This window comes from Melanerpes formicivorus, unplaced genomic scaffold (assembly GCF_026170545.1).
Source record: "Melanerpes formicivorus ecotype bairdi unplaced genomic scaffold, bMelFor1.0.p_v2 SCAF_92, whole genome shotgun sequence".
Classification (NCBI taxonomy): Eukaryota; Metazoa; Chordata; class Aves; order Piciformes; family Picidae; genus Melanerpes; species Melanerpes formicivorus.
Genome location: NW_027142444.1, coordinates 1,179,515 through 1,205,061, shown reverse-complemented (window position 1 = coordinate 1,205,061; position 25,547 = coordinate 1,179,515). Strand labels below are relative to the sequence as shown.

Genomic DNA, 25,547 nt, shown 5'->3' with positions numbered 1-25,547 from the left:
TGTTTGCAAACATCAGGCATGTGAAGTGCCTTTGAATGGTTTCCTGTTTAAATACCTGCCTTTTGTGTGTTCCAAACCCAGTCCTGCTCCTGAGAGTGCAGTCAGTACCGGCCGTGAGAAAGCACTGGCTTGGAAAGGAAGGGAAGGAAGAAGTAAAACTTGAGGGAAGCTTTACCACACAGTTGCCTTTATGATCATGGCACATACAATTGCCTGTGTGCTGGACTCTCCAGTCTTGCCCCTGCTGTGTGTGACTGAAATGCTTAGGCTTTTTCTTTTGACTCTTGTTTTTTCTCTCATGTGCTCTGAGAAACAATTCATCAGAAGCCCCTCTGCTGTCTGCAGGGAGGTGTGGGCAGCTGGTCACACTCAGAACGTTGAAGAGCATTCTTTAAGCCTTAATACTGCTGTTTTAGTAGCATTCAGTGAATGGCTGAGGTAAGGGAGATTCAGGCTGGAGGTGAGGAGGAAGTTCTTCCCCATGAGAGTGGTGAAGCACTGGAATGGGCTGTCCAGGGAGGTGGTTGAGGCCCCATCCCTGGAGGCGTTTAAGCCCAGGCTGGATGAGGCTCTGGCCAGGCTGATGTAGTGTGGGGTGTCCCTGCCCATGGCAGGGGGGTTGGAACTAGATGATCCCTGTGGTCCCTTCCAACCCTGACTGATACTGTGATACTAAGGGGGGGTTGCATCTAATATGTAGTTTGCTCCTCGGGGTTGTATTAGTATTCCCAGTTGGAAAAGAACCTGTGATGAATTCAAAGGACTCAAGTCTGCTCAGTTTGGAGGAATTTGGCTTCTTTGGGAAGTCAAATTGCAGTATGACTGTCTAAGCTCTCAGATCTTTATCACTGTGACACATACGTCTGCAGATGAGATGTAATTAATTAGTTTTCACCTGGCACTCCCACGGCTCTCATGTCGTGTCACGTAAACGTGAGCAGCAGCAGCGTGGCCTGGGTGCAGCGAGGAGGTGTGAGGCGAGCAGGATTGGGCTGGAGCCCGGCTGACTCACTTTGCCAGGTTAACGTTCTCCTCCTCACAGCTAATCACACTTTGTTACTACAGGCTAATTGAGACCCTTAAATTAGCAGCTGCTTTAGGGAGAAATTTCCAGATGATGACTTTTATCACTTTGGTGTTTTCAGCCGTGTGTCACTTTACTCTCTAGGGGAGATGTTCTCTGAATGCTGCTGGGAGGGCTGAGGATGAGGTGGCTGGGGAAGCAGGCTTGTGTGCTGTTGGAGCAGGAGGAGTTGAACTGGTTGAAGCAGTAATGAAACACTCTGAGAAGAATTTTTCTTTTCACCTTTATAGATTTGATTTTCATTGTCCACATTTCACTGTTGTTGCATTGCTCATTAATTAAGGGGGGGGGGGGAAAAGTAAACTATTGCAGCAGTGTTGCCTAGGCTTGATGGAGTAGAATTAAGCTCAGTTGTTCACCCTGCAGATGACAATTCAGTTAAAGTTCTAAGCTACAGGTCTTCACCTTGTGCTGCATGTGGGAGGCACAACTTGCCTAGCATGCACAATATTGTAACAGCTTTTGATCACATTCTTGTGGTGCTGTGTTAAGACTTGGAGGTTCATTTCCTCCCTCCCTCCCCCCAAGAGTTTGGTCTGGAAGGAGCAGAAGAACTCTTTACCGAGGCTGTGGGATCTAATCCACTCTAGAGTGGCTTCTTGATTGTGGTGGTGGGGAGGGGCTTCATCACAAGTGTTAGTGGGAGTAGGATGGGCAGAAGAGGAAAGAATGCAGGGAGCTTTGTAAAGGGTGGCTGGAAATTACTCTTAAATATTAATTATCTGAAAACAGCCCCAGGCCCCATTTGGGAGACAGAGTTTAGCTGTGCTCAACACCTCAGTCACTGAATCATAGAACTGTTGTGGTTGGAAAAGACTTTGAAGATTGAGTCCAGCCATTCTCTAACTCTACCAAGTCTGCTGCTAAGCCATGGCCCTCAGCACCACATCTCTGCCTCTTTGAAACCTCTCCAGGGATGAGGATTCAACCACCTCCCTGGCCAGCCTGTGCCAGGCTTTGTGAACCCTTTCAGAGAAGTTTCTTCTCGTGTCCAACCTAAACTTTCCCTGGGGCAATTTGAGGCCATTTCCTCTACTCCTATCATTTGTTACTGGGGATAAGAGACCAACACCCATCTCACTCCAACCACCTTTTTTGTGGTAGCAGAGAGGTTAGTTTTCCTTTCAGCCTTCTCTTCTCCACATGAAACAGCCCCAGCTCCCTCAGCGGCTCCTCACCAGCCCTGTTCTCTAGACCCTTCCCCAGCTTCACTGCCCTTCTCTGGATCCACTCCAGCACCTCAATGTTCTCCCTGTAGTGAGGGCCCCACCAATGAACCCAGTGCTCAAGGTGATCATCCTCATTTCATACACCTCCTTTAGAACTATTGAAATGTGAAAGCAACGTTTAAATACCCATTTGAAAGCCAAAAGCTGTGCTGGTGGAGGTTAGCACTTCAGCAGAGAGCCTGCTCTTTGCCTAGCTGTGTCAGCATGGTTTGCTGTGAGTGCTGGGACACGCTGCTAAGCTTTTCTGTCTGGGGTAGGAACGGTGTCTCTCTAACATTTCCTTAAGCAGTCCTGTCTGGATGTGTTGCCTCCCGAGTGAGATCCTAAGAGCAGCCTGTGAAAACAAATAGTAGAGCAGAATGCAGTGGCTCCTCGTAGAAGTAACCATTGAACAGGAGTAATAAAAGTGACATTCTTGGGTATTGCCTGTTTGTCAGAGATCTCCTGCTTCTTCTGACCTTTCTAAATGTCATTGTTCCGTGTTTGATAGATTGTGCTCGTGGTACCTGGGAGCCAGAGTTTCCTCAAGGGTGCATTAACTTATTTTGAGAGACTGTGTTTGTAGAGAGGCACACAGATGTGTTAGTCTAAAAATAACCTCCCAAAATCTAGTATGTCATCCACCTAAAACAGGTGCTGAAAGGGGACTGGGCAGTCCTGGTCTGGTGATAATGGTGGGGGAAACTGAGCACTGGTATCTCTTGAGGAAGTGCTGGGGAGCTGCTCGTCTTCCAAAACACCCTGTGAAGATGGGACAGGAGGGTTTCTTCTTGTAGATATTTCAGCACAGTTACCAAAGCAACTTCTTTGGCTCATGAGCAGGTAGATTCTTTTCATATCCTTCTGATCTTTGCTTTCTTTTGTAGCTGACAGCCACACTTCTCCCAGAGAAGACACCCCAACCGGGAGTACGGATTCTCTTTCTTCCCAATCTCCAACGCCTGCCTTTTCCAGCAGCCCCCCTGGGCTCCTGGATGGAAATCACTTCATTATGGACAGTGGAGATCTTGCAGGCTGGACAACAAATCTGTAAGTAAACTGAGTATTAAGTTCCAATTTTTGCAGCAGCCTGCTTGTGCACATGAAGCACGTTCCCCTTGGCAGTGTGGTGGTGGGTCAGGGCTTTGTAGAAGTTGTGTATAACTCTCTCCGTTTTCTTCTCCCACAAAAGGAGGACATGTTTGTATGTTGTGGTGGAGCTTAGAGCCTGCTTGAAGGAAAGAAATGTTCTTTTTCTACAGAAACTTAGAGCATTTTACTGGATGCAGGGCTCTTAAGATCTAGGCCCAGTTTTGGGTTAGGATAAATACCCTGTGATGAGTGTGTGCTCATTGGCTGCTGACTGTGGATATTGTTTTGTTACTCTCTTCTGAACACACTGAGTGTCTGGTTTCCAATCAAAAGGCCTTCTCCCCTTAGCAGGTTCTGTAGCTGCCTAGTTTTTGAGCATCCCTTGTGCTTAGCAAGACCTGACAGTTACAGTGTGAGTCTTCCCTCTGAAATGTGTGTTCAGGTTTGGGACACAGAAAGCTGAACTTGGTTCTTGCATCAGAAGTTGAATTGAATTCTCTGGTTTGCTCTTCATGCAAACTGTAACATATCAAGACAAAAATTTCCAGCCTTCAGTGCCAAGAAGATTGAAGGAGCAGGTCTGGAGAAAAGATTTGTTAGAAATATTTTCCAGAAGGGCATTCTGGGTAGCCTGGGCTGTCGGTGGAGTCAGGAGGTGTGTGTAAATGTCTGTGTAGGTGTGCGACCCGTGGGAGTACAGAGGGAGCCTGAGGAGGGGTTTGTATTTCTGTATGCACACACAAATCATTAACTGCTGATTAGAGGACTTACTGGCCAGAACAGTATTTTCTCATCTGTAGTGAGAGAATTGCAGGGTTAGTTAGTTAGGAAAATGTTTCCTCAGTAGAGGACTGAAGTCACTCTTTTGTTCTTCTCCGGCATTGCCCACTTGCAGTGGGTAGGATTAGCAAGTGCTGATGAAAAGAGGTGCAGGTGTGGAAACTGGGGTGCCTGGGGAAGCAACCATTAGCTAATGAGGGAACACAGAGTTAGTGACATTGGTGAAGTCACTTCAGAGCATGAAAAAAGGAAGTGTTGGCTTTACCCAGAGGGTTCAGGAACTTCAGGTGCTAAAGGAACACTGCACTGTATGCACTTGTTAATTTCGATGGAAAGCTTACGCTGTACTGCTGCTTTGGAAGGTTTGAGGGTTTGTGCTCAGTTGGAAACAGGATTCAGTTCTGTTTGGAAGGAAAAAAATGTGTATGGTATGTGAATCTAGATTATCTATCAAAAGTGGTTTCTTTCTTCACCCCCTTCTCGGTGAAGTTTGCTTAAGAGCTACCTGGGTAACAAGCCTGGACAGTAGCAGCGAGCAGTCTCCGAGTGGTACGGTCGGTCGTTCTTCTCCTTTCTCACCCCAGGTTGGCTTCTCTTCCCCTTCTAGCTCTGGTGACTCAGAGGGCCTTGCCCTAACAATAACAAAAAAACACAGCCACAAACCTCATGCAAACCCAAACCAGCACCACTCACACAGAGGTAGATGTCAGCAATGGAGAATGTACTTGGAGGGCTTCAGCAGCCATTGTGCATCACAGTATCCTGTGGGCAAGGAAAAAGGTGGTGGATGACTGCTGTTGTGTGGCTGAGTGAAGTGCAGCACTGGCTGTTGAAGTTTGATTGTAGACTGTTCTCATGCATGGGCCTCCCCCAGGATTAGGTGAGGAGCTTGAAGTTTGATTGTAGACTGTTCTCATGCATGGGCCTCCCCCAGGATTAGGTGAGGAGCTTGAAGTTTGATTGTAGACTGTTCTCATGCATTGGCCTCCCCCAGGATTAGGTGAGGAGCTTGAAGTTTGATTGTAGACTGTTCTCATGCATGGGCCTCCCCCAGGATTAGGTGAGGAGCTTGAAGTTTGATTGTAGACTCTTCTCATGCATTGGCCTCCCCCAGGATTAGGTGAGGAGCTTGAAGTTTGATTGTAGACTGTTCTCATGCATGGGCCTCCCCCAGGATTAGGTGAGGAGCTTGAAGTTTGATTGTAGACTGTTCTCATGCATTGGCCTCCCCCAGGATTAGGTGAGGAGCTTGAAGTTTGATTGTAGACTCTTCTCATGCATTGGCCTCCCCCAGGATTAGGTGAGGAACAATTCTTTCTGTTTGTGCAGGATTTCAGAATGGTTTGCATTTTGTGGCAAACTGGAATGACAACAATTCCTGAAGTCTCAGTATGCTCTGTGAAATGGTGTTGAGCTACAGTAAATACCATCCTGAGTCTAGGGGAGATGGAAGTAGAAGAGGATCCTGTTTCTCAGGTTCCTGCTGATGTCTGTAACACATGCTGTTCCTCCTGAGAGATCAATCACTATGGAGTTAGGTAGCCAGCAAGGTGATGGGGACTTCATTGTGGTGGAAGAATTGCTTGCATTGTTTCCTGGGGTGGATGCTGCATTGTGGGTCAAGATATGTCAGACATTCCAAGGTTTGTTTATCTCTGTGGTTTGGTTTAAGCAAGAGCACGTGATGGATAGCAAGAATACTTTGTGTCATTTGTTTTCAAGGAAGGAAAAGCTTGTTTCTTCCTGAGTGATAGGTGTTGTCACCATGATGTCTTCTGGCAGAGCTTTTTGTGATGCCTGCCCTTTCCTTGTCCTGCCTTTAAAAACAAAAGGAGCTGCAGCTCCCAGCACGGTGAGAGGAACACCAAATGAAGGCAAATACGTGTTCACCTCCTGGATGGCCTGAGGAGGAGACTGCATGGCCAGAGAGGTGCAAGATGCTGGGGGAGCAAGGGCAGTCCCACCGCTTTGAGATGTCTCCCAAAGCCCTGACTGCTCAATTGTCATGTCAGGATTCCAAGATGTGCCGTGCATACGGTGTAACTGGAAGGTGATGTTTCACATATGTGCCATTTTGAGGCCCTGCTAAGCTGTTGGTTTGCATGTCTGTAAGTGTGTGTCTGCCTGATGCTAGCTTTCCTTTGCAAGCTCTCTGTGGATCAGACATATGCCCTGTGTTGTCATGTGCTGCTGGAGGGGTGACAGGGAGTTGGGTGCTGGCTGGCTCCCGCTGCCCACGGCAGGGGTGGCTCTCAGTGGAGACCCAAGTTTGCTGTTCTAAGAATAGCTTGCACCCTAATTTTTTCTCCTTTTTTTACCCTCTTTGCTGAAGGTATTTTTGACTTCACACTTCCATCTAGAGCCAAATACTGAAAATAAATACACTTTATTTTTGCATGCACTCTGTGGTAGAACATAGAGAGCTTTTTTCCTTCTGTCAATCACAAGTTACAGAGCAGTTGATGCAGAGACAGTTCAAGTAGCCCAGGACGGGCAAATTACCTTTTCTAGTTGATAAGCACACAAGCATATAGTGATTGGAAATCCCTTCTCCCCAGGGATGCTCTGCACAAGCTAATCTCAGACATAACCTGGTAATTATGGCAGCGAGCTGGTTAGAGTATTCCTTCCAGCAGTGCTCCCTGCTGGAATGGGGCAGCTCTGTTTAAGGCAGAGTAGCAGTGACAGTCACAGAATGGTTTGGGTTGGAAGGGACTCTAAAGATCATCTAGTTCCAACCCCCTACTGTGGGCAGGGACACCTCCCATTAGATCAGGTTGCTCAAGGCCCTGTCCAGGTTGGCCTTGAATGTTTCCAGGGAGGTGGTGTCCGTCACTTAATCTCATCCCTGGAAGTGTGTAAGACCAGGCTGGATGGGGCTTTGAGCAGCCTGGTCTAGTGGGAGGTGTCCCTGCCCATGGCAGGGGAGTTGGAACCAGGTTAGCTTTAAGGTCTCTTCCAACTTTTGAGCTATCCTATGCCTGTTAACTTTGCTCAGTTGCTGGGTGGGTGGCTCTAGCTACATCAGTAGAGTGCACCTCCAGCCTCCTGCAAACTGGGATGGTTCCTTTGGCAGTGAATTTTCAGTTTTACCTACACGAGTGACCTCAGTTTCAGAGACCTGAAAGCTTTTTATAACATCTCACATTGCCCTCTCGTTCTGCTGAAAGAAGCTGCTGCAACAGCTGCAGGAGGCACAGTCCAGGTATGCAGCAGTGCTCCTCCCTCCTGGTGCTTATTTGGCACTTTGGGGGTTTGTCTCAGCTGCCACCTCTTCAGTGACTCAGCAGTTTGGGAGCGGGTTTGAGAGCAGGCACTTCTTTTTTGTACCCTTTTGTTATGCAAGCAGAGCAGTAGCCCTCATTTTTCAGCTCCTTTGAAACAGGCATAATGTAACTCAGTCATGTGGCTCACACAAAATAGACTTTGCCATCTCCTTGCCTTCCAGCAGGCTAAGGGTGAGAGAGATGTGTGCTGTGAGATGGAGATGTGGATGCAACCACTGCAGAGAGTTTCTTTTTATCTTCTCTCTTTATTTTCTTTCCCCCTTTCCATTTCATTGCATGATTCCAGGGAACACAACCCACAGCCCCCTCGTTGTTTTGTGGGGGCTTTTTTTGTCTGGAAGCAACAGCAGTGTGCTTTAAGCTGATAGATGTATATTCATCATTTTTGCTTTGCCTGAATTATCCTCTAAAACCACTTTAGCTTGGGCCAGCTGCTGCAGACATTAGCTTCAGAGGTACCAGACTGGCGTGAAAGATCATTTCACTAATGTGCTAGTTGCTTCACTGAGGCTTCACAAGCCAAGTTTAACAAAGCCTCTGTTTCACTGCTGCCTGATGTGCTCTGTAGGAGCCAGGGCTCAGGAATGAGGCTTCAGGGAGACCTTAGAGCAGCCTTCCAGGATTTGAAGGGGGCTACAGGAGAGCTGGAGAGGGACTTTTTACAGAGGCACAAAGTGTAATGGCTTCAAAATGGAAGAAACTGGATTTAGAGTAGACATTAGCAGGAAATGCTTCCCCATGAGGATGGTGAGGCACTGGAATAGGTTGCTCAGAGGAGCTGTGGAGGCTCCAAGCCTGAAGTCATAGACTCAAGAATAGTAGGGCTTGGGAGGGACCTTTGGAGATCATCTAATCCAACTCTGCTGCTAAAGCAGGTTTATCTAGAGCAGGATGCACAGGAATGCAGACTCCAGAGAAGGAGACTCCACAGCCTCTCTGGGCAGCCTGCTCCAGGGCTCCAGCACCCTCACAGCAAAGGAGTTTCTCCTTAAATTCAAGTGAAACCTCCTGTGTTCTATCTTGCACCTACTGCCCCTCATCTTACCACTGGGCACCCAGCCCCATCCTCACTACCTCAGGTGTTCAAAGCCAGGTTGGATGTGGCCTTGAGCACCCTGGTCTGGTAGGCAATGTCCCTGTTGGGCGTAGATAGTCTTTCAGGTCCTTTCCAAGCCAAACCATCCCATGAATGTTTGAATGTTGTGTGCTTGTTGCATGCTTTCAGTGTTGGTGGTGGAGTTTCTTTTCAGAGAGGAAATTCTGTCTTGTTTTGCCTGCAGCTTTGCTGCAGCTCTGCCAGTCTGAAGAACTTTGTCCTTGTTTGCTGCTGCTCCTCAGCCTCACCAAGGCAGAGGGGTTTCAAGGTGCATGGTTGTCTGGGTGTAGCGGGTGTTGGGTTGCACCTTGAGTGGGGAGCAGCCAACACCTTTTGATATTCCCAGTCATCTCCTAAGGAACCCTTTGGAGAACACTTGCACTGAGTTTGTCAGGCAGGCACTGTGCTAGGAGTGCCATGGGCTGCCAAGCTCCTCTGCCAGACAGCCCTTTTCTGGTGTTTTTCCTCAAGAGCTGCAGTGTGGATTCTGTTTGCAGAGTTGCTTCCTCACTCTCCAGATAAGAGGCTGCTCTTTAGCTGTGTTACCTTAGGAACCAGCCTGATAAACATCCAATAAAATCTTGTTTTCAGGAGTTTGTTTCTGAATATCAGTACAAAATCTCTAGCTTATTTCCAGCAAGGCCATTCCCCCCCTGCTCCCCTCTCCCAGCCCTCACTATGCCAGGCAATAGCATTTTTCTCAAAGGGAGATGGTTGTATTAGTCCCCACTGCACTCACTGCCCTTGTTTCAGCCCTTAGGAGAGAGGATTTCTTCAACACAGCTTCTGGAAGTGGGGATGTTGTGTGCTAACACACACCATACCTTCCAATAGATGCTCTTCATGACAAACAAGGCATGCAGGGCTCTAGAGCAAGGGAACTTTGCTGTCACAAGAATCCTCTCAAGAGGAAGCAAGCCCTAATCCAGCAGTTTGGTGCTTCCACACCACGACACTAGAACTGATGACTTTTCCTTCTATGTTAAGAATAAAATTAATTGGCAATAAATACAATAAACATACACCCCCCACCCCCCAAAAAACCCCAAACCAACAAAACAAACCCAGACTCCCCCTGAAAGTCTCAGAAGTGCTTAGTGTTTAAAGCTATTCATTTATGGTTTTCTTCCTACCATGCTGAAACCTTTGCTATTCAACAGTGCCTTTTTTCCCCTCTCTCCCTGCTGGCTCCTGGAGCATGAGCTCTTGCTTGGTAACCAGGAGCTGAAGGGGACAGGCAAATTCAGGAGCTGTGCTGCAGTGCTTTGGCTGGAATGTATTAAGGGAATTCAAGACAAAGCAGAGGAGGGAGCAGCCCAGCGCTCCAAGTACCTGTTCTTCTGGAGTGTTTTTGCACCAGAGCTGTTGGAGTGGCTCAGACTTTGTAGGAAACCTGCCAGTTTTTACATGCTTCTGTCTGCTGCTGTTTGGTAAAGGACCTTCTGGTCTTACTAGTTGGTAGTTCAAGTTATTTAACTTCCTGTTAAGTCTTGGTGACTTGAGAAACAAACCTGCTCTGACATGGATCTGAACTTTTGATTTCATCTTCTGCTCCTTTGCTTGCACACTTCTTGTTTTGTTTCTTTCTATCTGATGTTTGTTCCAAGTGTTCTCACCAGTGACTCTCATCAATGACCATTTCTTTCCTGGGTCAGGGGATAGTTTTTGGTCTGCTCTCTTCTGAGTATTGTTTTGACATCCTCAACCCTGTTCTTGCACACAGGTGGTGGGTGTTGTTCTGGAGCTGATCAAGCAAGTTGCATAGATGAATATGATGCAAGCTTCAAGGAAGTGCTTTATAAATGAGAGATCTTATTATTCACTTGTTCAAACCCAAGGAGCACAGCTCTGAGGCATGCTCTAGAGAAGACCCCTGGGTAGAACCTACTTGAGTCCTCATCAGCTTGCATCAGAGCCAGTTTCATATTCTCCTGGCAGTATACTTGGAACATTACCTTTCTCATTTCTGCACTTTCCCAGGTGTCAGGAAGGAGCCTGGCCCCAGCCTTAATGTTGGGCTTGATTTAAATTGAATAAACAAGAGCACAAGGAAAATGTTGTGGGTTTAAAAAAAAAAAGGGTTTAGTTTTTGTTTTCCTTTAAATCTCAGAATTGATTTGGCTCAGAGTTTAGTCTGTGCAAACAAGATTTGGGGAGTTTGAAATGCGCTGTTGAGCAGTGTTTGTCCTAGGCTCACCTGCTGTGTTGCTGAGTTCAAGTGAATTCTGCATGCAGACGTGCAGAATGAGGGGAGGATAACCTCCTTGCTAGCAGAGGTGGTCAACTTTTACACTGCTGTGGAGAATGTTATTTACTTACTTTTAACCCTCGGTGTTTGAAGACTATGGCAGCAATTCCAGTGCTGGCTCTTGGGCTTTCCTCCCTGAAGTAAAGTCACTTTTAGCTGAAGGGTTTTGTTTTAACCAAGGAAACTTTTTTCAATGATTGGATGAAAATTGGAGGAAGAGGAGAAGTTAGGTGAAGATCACCCCCAAAACTATGTAGGTGCTGCTCCTCAAAGGCATTGGAAGATGTGAGTAATTGTGTAGTGGCAGACTCAGAAGTGGTGAAGCAGACTGCAGGTCCCAAAGTGAAGCATAAAATATGCTTCCAGTCACTGCAACCCAGCTTTTAATTCGGTTTACTACACGATTCCTGCCTTTCTGTGGTGAATCTGCTGGCTTTGAAAGCAGAGCATGTTTTGACAAACCCTCCTACTTATGATTCCAGCACATCTAAGTTTCATTTTTATGGGGGGCATTAGCTGTAGAATGCTGTTTGCATTTGCTCTGCCTTCCAGTTCCCATCCAAACGCTGCCTGAAAAAGATCCAAAAGGAAAACTGTTGTTGAATAAGGAACGTTGCTGTTCACCATCTTGTATGTACCAGGTGTAATAACCAGTAATCAAAATCAGTGGCTGCTTCACTAGGTGATTGCTGGAATGGCTGTGTTGGCTGGGAAAAGCAGTTTGTAGAAGCTGAGTGGAGTTGTAAGCCATGGCATGCAAACCCACAGCAGTGATCCTTGCTTCTGCAGATTAAATGTCCAGTGCACAAGGAGATGAGAATCAGCTCTGGAAGTCAGCTTTCCTGCTGGCTTTTCTTCATCTGCCATTAGAACTGGGGTGATGGTCTCTGCATGGCTTTGGATCAAGCTGCCTGGATGAGGTGTGCACTTCCTCCCCCACAAGAGCCTTCCTGGCTGGGTTCTTAGGCTTTGGTACTCTGCAGATTTGTGCCGAGAGGTTGACGGTGGCACGAGTCAGGCTGATAAATTCTGTGCTGTGAAGTCTGTGCTCCTGGTGTGATGGCTCCTGGGTGAAAGCTGTGTGAGAGGGACTTTAATTTGGTTTCTGCTCAGAAGCTGTTTGAAGTCCAGCTCTTTGTTCCAAAGATGTGCAGGCATTAAATGTTTGGCTGTTTGTTTTGTCCTTGCAGTGACAGGAGGCCTTCCAGGGCTGGAATGCTGGAGTTCTTTAGGATCCATAATTGGGACCTTTCTTTCTGATGGGAAGACTTTGTATGTTTTTAAGTGACTAAGAAAAGTTGTAATTCTGGCTGCCATTTCTGCTCCTCTAGTAGCAATGATGTGTTAGTTTAGCAGTTTAGCACTGGGTTGGAAAGGGACCTTCAAAGGTCACCTAGTCCAACCCCCAAGTCTGCTGCAGTGAGCAGGGCTATCCCCAACTAGATCAGGCTGCTCAGACCCCCATCAAGCCTTGACTGTCTCCAGGGGTGGGACCTCCACCACCTCCCTGGGCAACCTGTTCCACCACGCTCACAGCACAGACCTTTTGATCAGTATGTTGATAGGTGTTTGAGCAGTGTGTTTGTGAGGGCAGGCACTGAATCTACACCGTTGTGGGAAGGTGGTCTCCATCCAGAGCCAGCATCATGATCCCTGTGTTACAATAGCTGCAGCCTCCTGCAGCCTTCCCAGTAGCACATGCCTTCCTGCAGCACCAGGGAGGTACTAAAATAGATTCATCAAAACTTGTAAAGGCAAAGTGGCAGCTCAAATAATAGCCTGCTATATGCAGTTTCATTGTGCCTGTCCTGATTAGATAAGGAATGTGGAGTTTTGTCTTTCTGTTGGTTATGTCATACAGCTCAGGTAATTCGTCTTGGCTTGGGATGTAGGGCATGCAGGAGAAATACTTCCAAGGAGGAAACTCTCTTTGCAGTGGTGCCTGGTGGCAGGACAGGAGCTAACAGGCACAAAGTTCAGCAGAGGAAGTTCCCTCTAAGCACAAGGAGGAACTTCTGTACTTGGAGGGTGGTGGAGCACGGGATCAGGCTGCCCAGAGAGGTGGTGGAGTCATTCAAAACCCACCTGGATGCTGTCCTGTGCAACCTTCCCCAGGTGATCCTGCCCTGGCAGGGGGGTTGCACTGGATGATCTCCAGAAGCCCCTCCCAACCCCCACCATGCTGTGACTGTGAAAAGCAGAGTCATGTGGTGGCCATGCCTGCAACACCAGCTCCACACGATTACCAGGTTTGTATGTGAGGAACTAACTAGTTACCTGGTTATGAAGACTCAAGTGTTTTGGTCTGAAAAGACATTTTCTTCACCTTGATAATTCTGCCTTTCGTTTTTCCCCTCTTAGCCCTGGTCACAGCCGCCCATCGATGGTCTCCTGGATGAATCCTCCCTCTGCCACAAATGCTGCACCAGCTGCTTTCTTCTTCCCCAACCCTGCTGCTGGGACTGACAGAGCACTGGAGAGGTACTTCAGCTTCTGCTGGTGCTTTCTTTGCCTGCTTCTATCTGTCTAACAATAGCTGGTTCCTGCCTTCTGCAGTATGTGAGGGATTGTCTCAAACCATGAAATGCAGCCTCAGCCATTTGGTCTTACTGCTCCTTTGAGCAGCTCTGCTGGAGAAGGCACAGGCATTGAGCCAGTGGCTTCTGGAGTAATACAAGCAGGCTGTGGTCTGGGTGGTCAGTCTGTAGTGTCTCTAATGCAGTGATTCTGTCTGTTAAAATACTGATTCTTTCTTTTCCATAGCTACCCATGTCAAAGCAAGCTTCTTGCCTCTGGAAACTTTGCCATGTCTTACCTGTCGCTGTAGTTTCATTCCTGTGCTCCACCCTTCTGGCCTGCTTGCTTTCTGTCCTGTTTCTGCTTAAGGGACCTTAAACATCATCTGGTTCCAACCCCTGTGCCATGGGCAGGGATGCCTTCCCCTAGGCCAGGATGCTCAGTGCTCTGTCCAACCTGACCTGGGATGTTTCTCTTCAAAGGAGACTGAGTGGAAGGGAGAATGGTTTTAGTCACCTCTAGGTGAGAATGGTTGGGAAAGTGTCTTCCTGATGCTCAAAGCTGACTGCAGTTCATCGCTTCGCCTTTCAGCGCTGCCCACCGCAAAGCAAGAGCGGTTTACCCCTGTGAAGCAGAGCACAGCTCAGAGCTGTCATTCCAGATGGGAGCAATTTTTGAAGATGGTAAGTAGTGCTTGAGTAAAGACACAGCAACAGCAAACCAACGTGACAGAGCTGCTGGGATGGCTTTGGCTAAGAAGGGAAGCCTCACTGCTCTTCTGCCAACCCTGCCTGTGGCACCCAGTTGGTGCCGTGGAAGAGTTCTGCTATGCAGAAGCCACTTAGCATACACCTAGCACTGTGAGACCACCTCTGAGGTTTCTGCTGAGTGGACAGTCTCAGCTGATCTAATTTTTCAGCTGCACTGAAATGTGTTTTAGTACCCAAAGAAAAAAGTGTTATTAGCCAATAGAAATCTGGTTACTCAGCAGCTTGGCCTGTGGAACTGGATTGTTTTACATGTAAACTGTTGTAAAATAACACACAGGGGTTTAATCTAGAGGGAAAACCCACACTTTTCAAGGGCTTTCAAGCAGGCAGAGCTCCAGGTAAATCAGGTGATAACTAGAGAGAGAAGGGAGTCTTTATTTTTGGATCAAGGGCTGCCTTTGTGCATGAACATGCAGAAAAAGGAGCATTCACTGAGGGGCAGAAGGCAGGCCTGTGCTTTAAAGATTGCAGTGGATAGTGTATGCCTAGCAACATCCAGAAAGTGATTTTGTGCACAAATTGCTGCCCCTCAGTGAGCTTCCATGGCTCTCTTCAGCAGCTGCACAGACCTCAGACCAAGAGCCATAGTTTTAGTTCTTAAGCCTTATGCCAATGGCTGCTGTAGTGCAGGCTCTGAAGATGACAGCAGAGCACAGTTTCTTCCTTTCACAAGGACATTCCTGCTGCAAGAGAGAGATGTTGTGGAATGGCTCAACAGACCTTGGACAGGTTCAGCAATTCTTGGTACTTGAATGCAGTTCAATGATAACTGTAAAGAGAAATGAATTCCTAGCAGCAGCACAGTAGGACTGTTGCTTCTTACAAGATCTTGATATGTTCATCATAAACCCCAGAAGATTCTTGAGTTTGGCCAAATCTTTATCCAAGTTTTGTGCAGACTGGGGGGTTCAAAGTGATCTGGGAATTGCATTCCTGAGAGCCTTGTGAGTGCTGAGGCCATTATTTCAGTCTTCCAGCCTGTCTAGAGAGAGGGAGGTGGTAAGAGTGGTCCTGGCCTCTGACGAATCTGCTCGTTCAGCAGTGGTGCCTGTTTTCTCCTCCTCACTTTCACTTTTCAGCTTGCTATCAGGTTATCAGGTCAGGAGTCTGGTACATGCTTTCCAGAGGGGAACTGGTGTGACTTCTGCATGAGCAAACACACCTAGGGGATGCACTGCCCAGTGTGAGAATCTTTGGTTGGATGTCCAATAAAGGAGAAGTGCTCCACGTTCCCAATTTCCATACAGCAGGACAAGAGAAGAGGCCAGAGTGCAAACAGCTGGAAAACATCCACCTGCAGGCACTAAAAATCTACCTGAAGATGTCTTCTCTTTCCCCAAAGGCACCACCTTAGCTCTCTCAGCACTGGATCAAATGTATGTGTGACAAAGCTTCTCTCATAAATGAGACTCTTCCCATCCTGTCCCCCCCAACCCCAGCAGAAGATTCCTGGTTTGTTCAGCTGAAACAAACGGTAGCTCAGCAGAGCCTTCGTTGTTTACCTTTTTTGAGCATGTGTAACAACGACAAACCCCCCCAGAGCTGGCCACCTCCTTCCCTCTCTTTGGGATGCTTCCTTTAAAGCAGAAAGAGCATAGGTGATTCCAGTCCCTGCCTCCTCCGGGTGAACAGGAAGCCTCTCCAGCCTTCAGTCCTGGCTGTCTTTCCCTTTGCACAGGGTGAGGTGTTCTGTTCGGGGGTCTCTGCTGCCCTGCGAGCACCCACTCTACAAAATCACCACTTGATGTTTCCTATTGGAGCTGCCCTGCAGGCAAATCACGCCTGAAGGGAGTTAGATGGGAAGCCTTTCAAAGATGAATTAGCTAAATGATTGCTCTGTTTCAAGTCTTTAACACCAGTTATTTTAATTTAAGATTTTTAAAACATGACTGATGGGGCTCTGCAGCAGGCAGAAAACTGTGTACTGGAAAAACTCGTGCAGGGGGGAGAGATCTGATGCACGGAAGAGAGGGTTTGGAAGGCAGAGCAGCAAGGGCTGCCCACCTGTTGTGCCGGCTTCAAAGAAGCATTTGCTGCTGTGTCCTGTGTGAGAGCAGCGTTAAGATTTGTTTCTCGTGCAAAGAGGTCACCAGAAGTCGTGAGGAAGCCGCTGTGGTTTTGGTGCTTTACAGCCTCAGCTGAGTTTTTCAACTGGAGAGCTGGATTGTCCAAGAACAAGTCTGGAATTTGACGCTGGCAGCTGTGGAGAGAAGTGTTTCAACTCTGCATGTGCTGCTGGAAATGGGGTTGGAAGCTTGGGAAGAGGAGGCATGGATTGCATTGTGCAAACCTAATTGCAGATCTCCAATGGCAAAGATCACACATCCATAAATCCCTTCTTTGGTGTCTTTCATTGATTCCACTCTGTCCTGGCGGTTTTAGAGGTATTGTCCTTGCCCTGCAGAGCTTTCAGCCTAAGGTAGGCTGCAGACTGGCAGGAAAAAGGAGGGGAGCATGCAAGTAAGAGGGCACATGGAATAACTTAATGCTGGTTCCATAATGGTTCCCAACAGGTCGTGTCATGGATGGCTCTGTCAGCACAGAACCCTCTGAAATGCCTTCCCACAGACCTTTGCTCTTTGTGCTGGGCACCCCTGTGTCTGTGCTGGGCACCCCTGTGTCTGTGCTGGGATCAGATTCCAGTGAATCAATTTGCCTTCTGCACTTACTCAATTTAAATTCCCATATGCCCTCATAAAGCCCCCAAATGAAGAATTAAAGTAATAATACATCAGTTCTGCAGCTCTACCAATAACCTTAACTATCAAAGTGACAAGGCATCAATCAAGTTGACATACAGCTAGTATCAACCATTAAAGGAACTGTTAAATTAATGTCTGCTAAAAAGTGCTGCTTCCATTAGTGCAGGTTTTATCCCTCTCTCCTTTCTCCACCCTGCCTGTGTCACTTTCCCAATCCTGTCTCTGTCACCTCTCCCTGCTCTTTTCCTCTCTCTTCTCTCTCTCTTCTGCTTCGTTTCCTTCTCTTTTTCGTTTCCCTTCCCAGTTATTTTTCATCTCTCCTGGTCCACAGATGTTGATTGCAGCACTTCTCTCTTACCTGTTATTATCCTGGATGAATCTTTCTGGCTGCTCTAACCTGAGACAGGATAATGGCATTTAGTGAAGTACAGTCTTGCACCTGTCATAGCTGCTAAGTATGATGTTGGTGCAGGAAGGTAAGAGTTTAACCTTTACTCCTGTCTCCATTTCCTGCTTCTAAATGGGGGAAGAACACTACCTGTTTGTGTCTGGGGCTGACAAGGTTAGATTTATTAATACTTTAAGTTAAGCTTTGCATTACCTGATAGGATAGGATAGGATAGGGTAGGAGATCTCTCCAGGCAGAGTCAGCAGAGAAGCTGGACACTTGTGTTCTCAGCATTGCATCTGCATTGTGCTGTCCCCAAGCCCACAGCCCTTCCATTAAGTGCCACAGAATACAAACACTAAGGTGCCATCTGCTAAGTTAAAGAGAAAAGGGGAAGTCTTTCTAGCTAATTGACTTGTGTAAGGCAATGAACAATGCCAACTGAGCAGCAGCCACTGCATGGCTTGGTGTGTTAAATCTTCAATTCAGTTTACCTTAGGCTGTATTTTCATTTCCCAGTTGCTCCAGGCTGTGTTATTGACAGCACATAACAAGATAATTCAAGTGGGTAGAGGCAAGCCTTGAAGGGTTTGCAGCTGGATAAGGGCACATATGGGAAGGGGCAAAGTATGATAGGAGATTGTGAGAGGCATATGCTGGCTGTATGCTTTTGTTGGTGCTGTTGAAGCAGATATTCCCAATAATCATGGAAAGAAGGATCAGACTGCCTGGCATTGAAACCTTGCCAGCCTTGGAGCCAAGTGTGATTAAATTCCTGGTTCTTGAAAAAGGCTGCCTAGAAGTCAGTAGATGGGAATTTCACCAGGGAGAAGTGTTTGAGATTGAGTAAATGGTGTTTACACAACAAAGTTCCTTGGCAGGACTGCTAGCAGGAAGGCTTCCTGAAAACTTGTCAAGAGAGCTCTCATCAGAGCGTTCTGCAACTTTAAAATCAGGGTTTAGGGGAGAGAAGACATGGGAGCAAATGAGGGATTGCTTTGTTACAGTGCTGTTCCTTGGGAAGTGGGAGACACTGATCATCTCTTCCCAGCTCAGCAGGAACACACAAAGCCATCTTCACAGCATCATAGAACAGCTTGAGCTGGGAGGCTCCTGGTAGCTGCTGTCTGTGTGGGGCTGTCAGGTATGTTAAGCTGTCAGGTGGGAAGGGAGTCAACTCAGGCCAAAGACCTCAAGTCTCAGTGTCTGCATGCAAGGCATGGAACTACAGAGCAGGGAACCCAGCAGCAACTGAGCTGACCAAGCACTTGTCTCACAGTGAGACAAAATCATTGTGTGTGTGCTCTGTCTATCCATTGTGTTGACCATACCTCTACCAGCTGGGAGAGGAGCTTGGATGCTTCTCCTTGGAGAAGTTCTGGTCTGCAAGCTGAGCTCCACCTCCACTCATTAGTCATGGTGTCAGTGTGTTTGGTTCACAAGGCTGAGCCCTTCAGGCAGGCTTTTATTTGTGGTCATGCAGTAAATCTTCAGCAGACTCAGGAAGCAGACCCTTTGACTCCTCACCCTGTGTCCTGCCCACAAGATAATTCTGCTCCTCACAACACACTGAAGGAAACAGCGAGTTCTTTAAGTTTCAAATTCCAGGCTAACCCTAAGCATGCTGAATGTTTGTTGTGTTTCTGTGGTCAGCTGTACCCTTAGGGATCAATTCAGAATCCCACAGGGATTTCTAAACACAGAAAATGTGTTGCAAGCACATTTCCTTGCTTTAATTTAATTTCTTGGGTGGAAAATTGGCCAGCAGGCTTGAGCTCTGTGGAAATGGATTCTGGTGCTGCAGTGGTTTTAGCTGTGGGTTTTCTTTTGCCCACAAAATGCAATCCTCAATTTATCCACCTCATTGGGGTCATTGCTTTGGTCAAGTAGCCCATCAGGAAGGGAGGCCCTCTTCTGCCAGGCACCATGGATGTTGAATTGTCTCCTTTGTGTCTTGTTTTGTCCCAGGGCAGATAGGGAGGTGTGGAAATCGGTGTCTGATTGAGTGCTGCTGAAGTCAGTGGCACCGAGGCACTGTGGACATGAGTCTTGGTCTCATCTGTAGTCGAGATGCATGGCACTTGAGAGCTACCAAAGCAGGACAAGTTCTGCTGGTAGCCTTGGCTCTCCATGGATTTGCAGTGAGAGAGGTCTGATGTTGGCAGCATTGAATGCTGCATGTGCCAAGCTGACCCTCTGTGTTTCTTGACTGGATGGACACAGGAAAGTTTTACTTGGGGATCCCACTGCAGAATCGTTGGCTTTGTCCATGTGGGTTGGTGTGACTGCTGCATGGTGATTGCTTTCATCACTGCATGGTCATTCTCTTCCTCTGCAGTTTGCCTCTACTGGAGTGAGGCTTTGCAGCAGCTACTGAGGAAGCTGCCATCCCAGCCTGGGCTTTGCTCTGTTGCCACTGTGCTGAAAGTGATGGCTTTTGGTGCTGGGGGTTCGTTGGTGTGTGCCATCCTGCTATGTACAGGCACCCTTGCTGGAGTTACTTCACTTTAGTTCTTTGCTCCCTCTCTCTTACACTGTGAGTCTTCTCCCCTCCTGTCCCTGGCCAGTGTAAGACTTATTCCTGTGGGATGCTTGGTCTGACACTGTGCTGCTGTTCTGAGGCCAAATGTGTGGTTTTCTGCAGCAAGGTATTTTTAAATGAGGCAGGCCTGAGAAAGTGCTAAGGACTGCAGTGGTGGCTGATGGAGAAGACATGACAGAAAGGGGACAGCAGGGAAGATCTCAGGGTGTTTTTTCAGGTTTGAGAGCAAGATGTCTCTGGGCAGTGATGTGGGCTTTGCTGAAGTGAAGGCTGCTGTGCACTAAACTTTGGAAGTGGACTAGCAAAGGAAACAGGATCCTTGGAGCTTAAAGCAGCTTTGTATTGGGACAGCTTTGCCATTACCAGCATTTGCCTACAGGAGTTGCCAGGGATGTGTGTAGGTATCTGAGCCCTGCTTGTCTGAGGTGCTTTGATGGGGGCAGCTTAAGTTTCAATTTCAGTGTGAGCCCCTCAGAGGAGGGCTGCCTGGATTTGGAACAGGCCTTTGATAGATGTTCACATCTGTCTTCCCTCTAACATGAACTGAGCTGGAGCTCCAGGGACAAGCAGGAATTTTCCACTTCCAGGTTTTCTGGTTGGTTTTCTTCCTGCTCTGGCATGTTTGGGAGCTTGTTCCCTGTAATACAGATGTGCTCCATAGGCACTGGAGCCTTCAGGAGGGGGTTGGCTGCCTGTGGTGTGTTTGCTGGGGAGGGTTGGAATTAGAGCTGCTGTGCTGGAGCTTCTGGCAGGAGGTTTGTGGTGGTGTCAGGCTGCATCTTCAAATGCCTGTGTACTCTGTAATTGTGGAATAAAAATGACAAAAGGGAAGGAGGGGCTGCTAATAACTAATGGTAATGTAAGTTACTGTGTGCAGAGATCCTAAAAGGTAATTTTCTAGGTATTTTTTTCCCTTTGGAATCTTTGTCAGACACATTCATTCCAAGTGTAAGCCCAGGCTCTTCATCTGAATCTAAGCTACCAGTGTCACTGGAAAGCAGTTTTGTTTCCTGGATTCACTGGAAGTCTAGCTCTTGGTTAAATGGGGGCTTCTGAGCACAGCCTCCAGCTTTGCTGCCTGACAGGAACCAGACACAGGCATGGAATCATTAAGGTTGGAAAAGGCCTCTAAGATCATCAACTCAAACCACCAACCCAACACCTCCATGGCCACTAAACCCAAAGTACCACACCTGCACCTCTGTTGAACACCTATGGGGATGCCTCCACCACCTCCCTGGGGAGCCTGTTCCAACACTTGACCATTCTTTCAGTAAGGAAACTTTTCCTGATATCCAATCTGAACCTCCCCTGGCACAGCCCGAGGCCATTTCCTCTTGTCCTGGTTACTTGGGACAAGAGGCCAACACTCAGCTGGCTCCAACCTCCTTTCAGGGATGTGTAGATGGTAAGAAGGTGTTCCCCAAGCCTCCTGTTTTCCAAACCCCCAGGTCCCTCAGCTGCTGCTCAGCAGCCCTGTTCTCTGCACCCTTCACCAGCTTTGTTGCCCTTCTCTGGACACAGTATGGACAGAGGATTTAAAAAAGAAAGTGTGGGTTAAGTGAAATTGTTTTAAGTGCTGTAGGTGAGAGCCTTTTGTTGCTTCTGAAAGCCAGAGTTCAGGTGTTGCTGTCTCTTAGCTGTTACTTCCCTGCTTTGTAGAACACAAGCACCACGCTCCCAGGCTGCTGCTGTGTTTGAGATGCAGCCCTGCCATGACTGGCAGCAGGTTTCAGCACTTGTCTGATCTCTCCCCCAAATGATGCCTGTGACAGGAGCCCTGTGAGGATATGAGTGTGGTGGGGGATGCTGTAGGTCGCTGGAGGGTTGGGGTTGTGCAGCAGCATAGGTAGGTAGTGCCTGTAGCACAGCCTCCTAAGAAATGGGATGGGGGCATCTGAGGACTTTGCAGTCTGCTTCCCAGAGAAATGAGGCTTCTGCTGCCTTTTAAACTGTGAAATGTGGTCAAAATAGATCTAGGAAGCCACACTTCATTAGTTCTGTTGCTCACAATAACTTGTGGGGCAGAAGTCTGAGCTGAAATGTTTCTGAATTTAGGCTGAGGGCTGCTCTAGCACCACCCCTGGGGCCAGCAGTGCTGCACTGAGGATGGCAGTGAGGGTGGTGTTCAAGCCTTGCCTTCCTGCTTTGGGAGGGACACCTTGCACTGGAGTTTCAGAGGGAGGAGGTTACCAGGCAGAGTGATTCAGGTTTTGTCCCTTGGCTGTTTCCAGTAGCAGCTCTGCTCTGTGGAGTGAGCTCTGCTGTGGTTCTGTATCCCTCAGCATCTTTACACGCTTGCTTTTCATGCAGAGTGAGGTCCTGTGCCATTTTTTCTGTGGCTCTGAGCTTCCAGACTCATCAGCTCTGCTCAAGGCAGGTTTTGGTTTTGCTCTGCCCCTGGCTGCTGAGAGTTTCCCTCTGTTTGCTCTGAATTGTAACTGTTCTCCAAAGACTCGATGTGTTTTCTGCTTTGGAAGTCTGCCTTAAGTTCCATTAGCTGTTTCTTTAATGAAGTGTCCTGCACTGCAGTGTACCTGGTGAGATAGTGTTTGAAGATGGTCCAAGCACCTTTGTGATGCAGGTATTGAAGTTGCTCATCCTCTTCATCATTCCCAGCCAGATCCTTCACCTGGTCCCTGCGGAGAACCGGATGTTTTCCTGGATGCTTTGCCTGATGTCACAGAGCTGAAGCTGGAAGTACTGACTGAGGCATGAGGAGATGCAGTAATTTTTGTTCCCCTTTTCTCTTGCAGTGCAATTTTCCAGAGAGCCAGGCTGGCTAGAAGGCACACTAAATGGCAAGAGAGGACTTATTCCACAGAACTATGTTCAGTTTCTATAGCTCTCTGCGCTGGAAGCCAGGCAAGGTGTACATGGTATCCATGGATTTCTGTTATAGTCACTTCTCTCTCCTTTTGTGACTGCTTTTAATCACTGAAGAGCTCGACTATGGGTTGAAGATCCACACCTCTGTAAAGACTTTTAAGCATTGCCAAATATGAACTACAAAAGAGTCTTTAAGGTTGGGATGGGGGTGGGGGGAAAATGGGCCAAGGAAGGGGAATGGAAAGTTAATTTTTTAACAGGGTGCTTTTTTCAGCTGTAAAGAGCAGTAGTGGTTATGTTTGTTTGCCAGGTAACTAGCATTGGACAGTAGAAGTGTTTGGCTGAGCTGTGACTCAGCTCTCAGCTGAAGATGTTGATAAGCTGGCAGTTGTGGAGGTTCTGCACCAATGACCAGCACCCATCACCAGCTCTCTTGACCAGAGCCTGATCTGGGTCTGGAGAATGCTGTTGGGTGCCAAGAGCTATCCTGCTGACGAGTCAGTTATAATTCAAAGTGGAATGGACAGGCCAGAAGGGACCCCAGTAAGTAAAATGATAGATACCAAGACATGACATTTTCCAGTGTCTGCAGAGCGGTTGATGTTGTGTGTGTATGGTTTCATTTATTTCATGAGGAGAAGACACATGAACTTTTAGAGCAGGCTTCTATATGTCATGGTTCCTTTGCTGCTCAAAAATATCACTGTAAATGAAATAAAATGTTATTTGCTATTTGACTTGAAGTCATTCCTATGGTGGAGAGTATTTGGCTCTGCTTCTGTTATGATGTGAAATAATTATTGGCAGCTGTAGGCAGCCAGCCTCAAGCGGGCTCCGAGAAGGGTGGCTGGGGAACTTTCCTCCCTGCAAGCAGGCAGCTCTGCAAGCTGGAGCCAAGGGGGAAAGAGAATCTCTGGCTGTGGGCCTCGTGTATCCTGCAGGCATGGTGCATGGTCTGTCTGTCTGTCGAGCTCCTCCTTTAGCTTCCCTGTAATTGTCAACCATCCTAATGAGGCTTCCCCTTTCAGAATCCACAAGTAGCTGCCTCATAACTTTCAGAGCTATTTGAGAAGTAAAGAGTTATCTGTGCATGGTCACAGAGAAGGCTTCCCGGAGTCTGTGGTGTGTAAAGCTGTGCCTGGTGGTTAAAGCAAGTTCTGTGCAGTGCATCATTAACCTTTGCATTTTTCTCTCCTTCAAGTGAGACCCTCTGGGAGGCAGTGGAGAGGATGCAGGAAAGTCTGAGGGGATGATGTGCTGCCACAGGCTCCCTCGTTAACTGGGCTCTGTGGAACTGGAGTCACCTACTGCAGATACACTTAGCTTGCAAGTTTTTGTAACTGATGTGATTAGTAAAGCAGTTAATGGTTAATGCTGCCTTAAGGCTAGGATGCCTTTCCCCCCTTTTAACTCCATACCAGTATGTTGTTCCTTTGCCCAGACTGCACACACCATTGGAGTATGCACAGATCATTTCCAGGTGGAGCAGTGGTGGCCAAGTGAGTACAGCTCTCCAGCACTAAACCTCAGAGCTTGGAGCAGTTCCATTTGGTGTGCTCTCATGGTATGTGAGCAGTGACTCTCTGCCATACAGCTTTTAGGCAATTCTTGCCTTGGCACAGGGGCCAAGTGGCCCAAGCACTGAAGATGCCTCTTAGGCTCCTGTGAAGGAGATCAAGTTTTTCAATTTACTCCTTGACTCTCTGCTAAGGAAATAGTTGCAGCAGTCCATACAGCAACAGACTGCAGGGCTCCTCACTCAGATGGCCAAGCTCTGCTCTAGCTGGGTATGGCATCACCTGGGCCTACAGCTCTCTGTCAACTCAAGGATGGCCTTAAAGCATCCCCCTGAAGGCAGGGTGGTGTTTGTGTGACCTGACTCAACTTCCATGGCTGCCAGTTGGTGGAAAGTGTTGAGAGGGAGAATGTGAACTGTTGGCATGAGCCTGCCAGGCATGGCATGCAGGCTGCTGAGAGTGAAGCTGGGACAGCTCCAAGCTTACAGGCTCTGTAAGTCATGTCCAGTTGCTTTGTTGCTGTTTTAAACGTGCAGGGCAAGGTTGATTGTGCCCTGGCTGCTGTCGGCTGAAGTTCTCAAGGTAACTCTCAGCTCTGCCTTTGTGGTTTGTGGTGGTGGTTGGGCTCTTTTTGTGGTGTTTGGGTGTTTTTTGTTGTTGATTGGTTGGTTTGGGGATTTTTTTTTCATTGCTTGGTTTTTTTTATGCTGGTTTGGGGTTTTGTTTGTTTGGTTTTTCCCTCCTTTTAACTGAGGTAGTTAAAAAAGGCAGACACCTAGAGAAGGAATGAAAGACTCATTGTCCTTTCCATCCACTCCTGTTTGCCTTTAGGTGAGAGCTTTTGAGATTCCTGTTACTCCTGGAGCCCTGCAGGACCCAAGTGAGAAGAAAGCTTTTCTACTGAGAGCTGATACTCTGAGCAGAGGTAATACCAGTCCAAACTTTCTCACGTCCTAGCTGTTGTTCAAAGGCAGCATTGTGAGCTGAGCCAGATCAGATCTGGCTGTCAGACTTAACCACACTGCCTCTGAGGAATTTAGCTGTGGTAACTGCTACCCACCACACGGGTTTCCACATCAGCTCGGTCATAGCAATGCCAAGCAGAGACTGTACAGCCAAGTAGCCATGGTACAGTTCACTGCTCATCCCCACTGCTGCACAGGACTGTAAATGAGGCCCTTGTATTGACTGGAAGTGGAGATTAAAGGATGGAAAAACTAAACATCATAGAAAGTCAGTCAGCCCCTCTCCCATCCTCTGAGATTGTGGTCTCAGGGTGTGCCTCTGGTCTGTCCTGTCCATGCCATGGTAGATTTGGGAGCAGGAAGGAGGACAGGAGAAAGCTGGTTGAAGGCAGAAGTGGTTGTTCTCTATGGCTTTGGCCTATGGCTCTCATGGGGAGCTGCTCAAGTCACAGCTGTGGGCAGTAGTTCAGCTTAATGCTCAGGTTGGGTTCCCTCTCCCTTGCTCTGCTGGCTAGGGGCATG

At 47.8% G+C, this 25,547-nt stretch overlaps 1 protein-coding gene across 4 annotated transcripts in view; it reads left to right on the top strand.

Annotated features, from left to right (window-relative positions):
* The window catches only part of ARHGAP10 (Rho GTPase activating protein 10), a 120,913-nt gene extending 97,633 nt beyond the window's left edge, over positions 1-23,280 (top strand). For 3 of the 4 annotated variants that reach the window (XM_068165747.1, XM_068165745.1, XM_068165748.1), the window contains 4 exons: positions 3,180-3,342; positions 13,157-13,276; positions 13,904-13,995; positions 22,471-23,280. In XM_068165747.1, coding sequence (XP_068021848.1) covers positions 3,180-3,342; positions 13,157-13,276; positions 13,904-13,995; positions 22,471-22,559 — 464 coding nt within the window. In that variant the 3' untranslated portion in view covers positions 22,560-23,280. The remainder of the gene's footprint in view (positions 1-3,179; positions 3,343-13,156; positions 13,277-13,903; positions 13,996-22,470) is intronic. The other variant, XM_068165746.1, reaches the window with a different exon arrangement.
* The last annotated feature ends 2,267 nt before the right edge of the window (positions 23,281-25,547 follow it).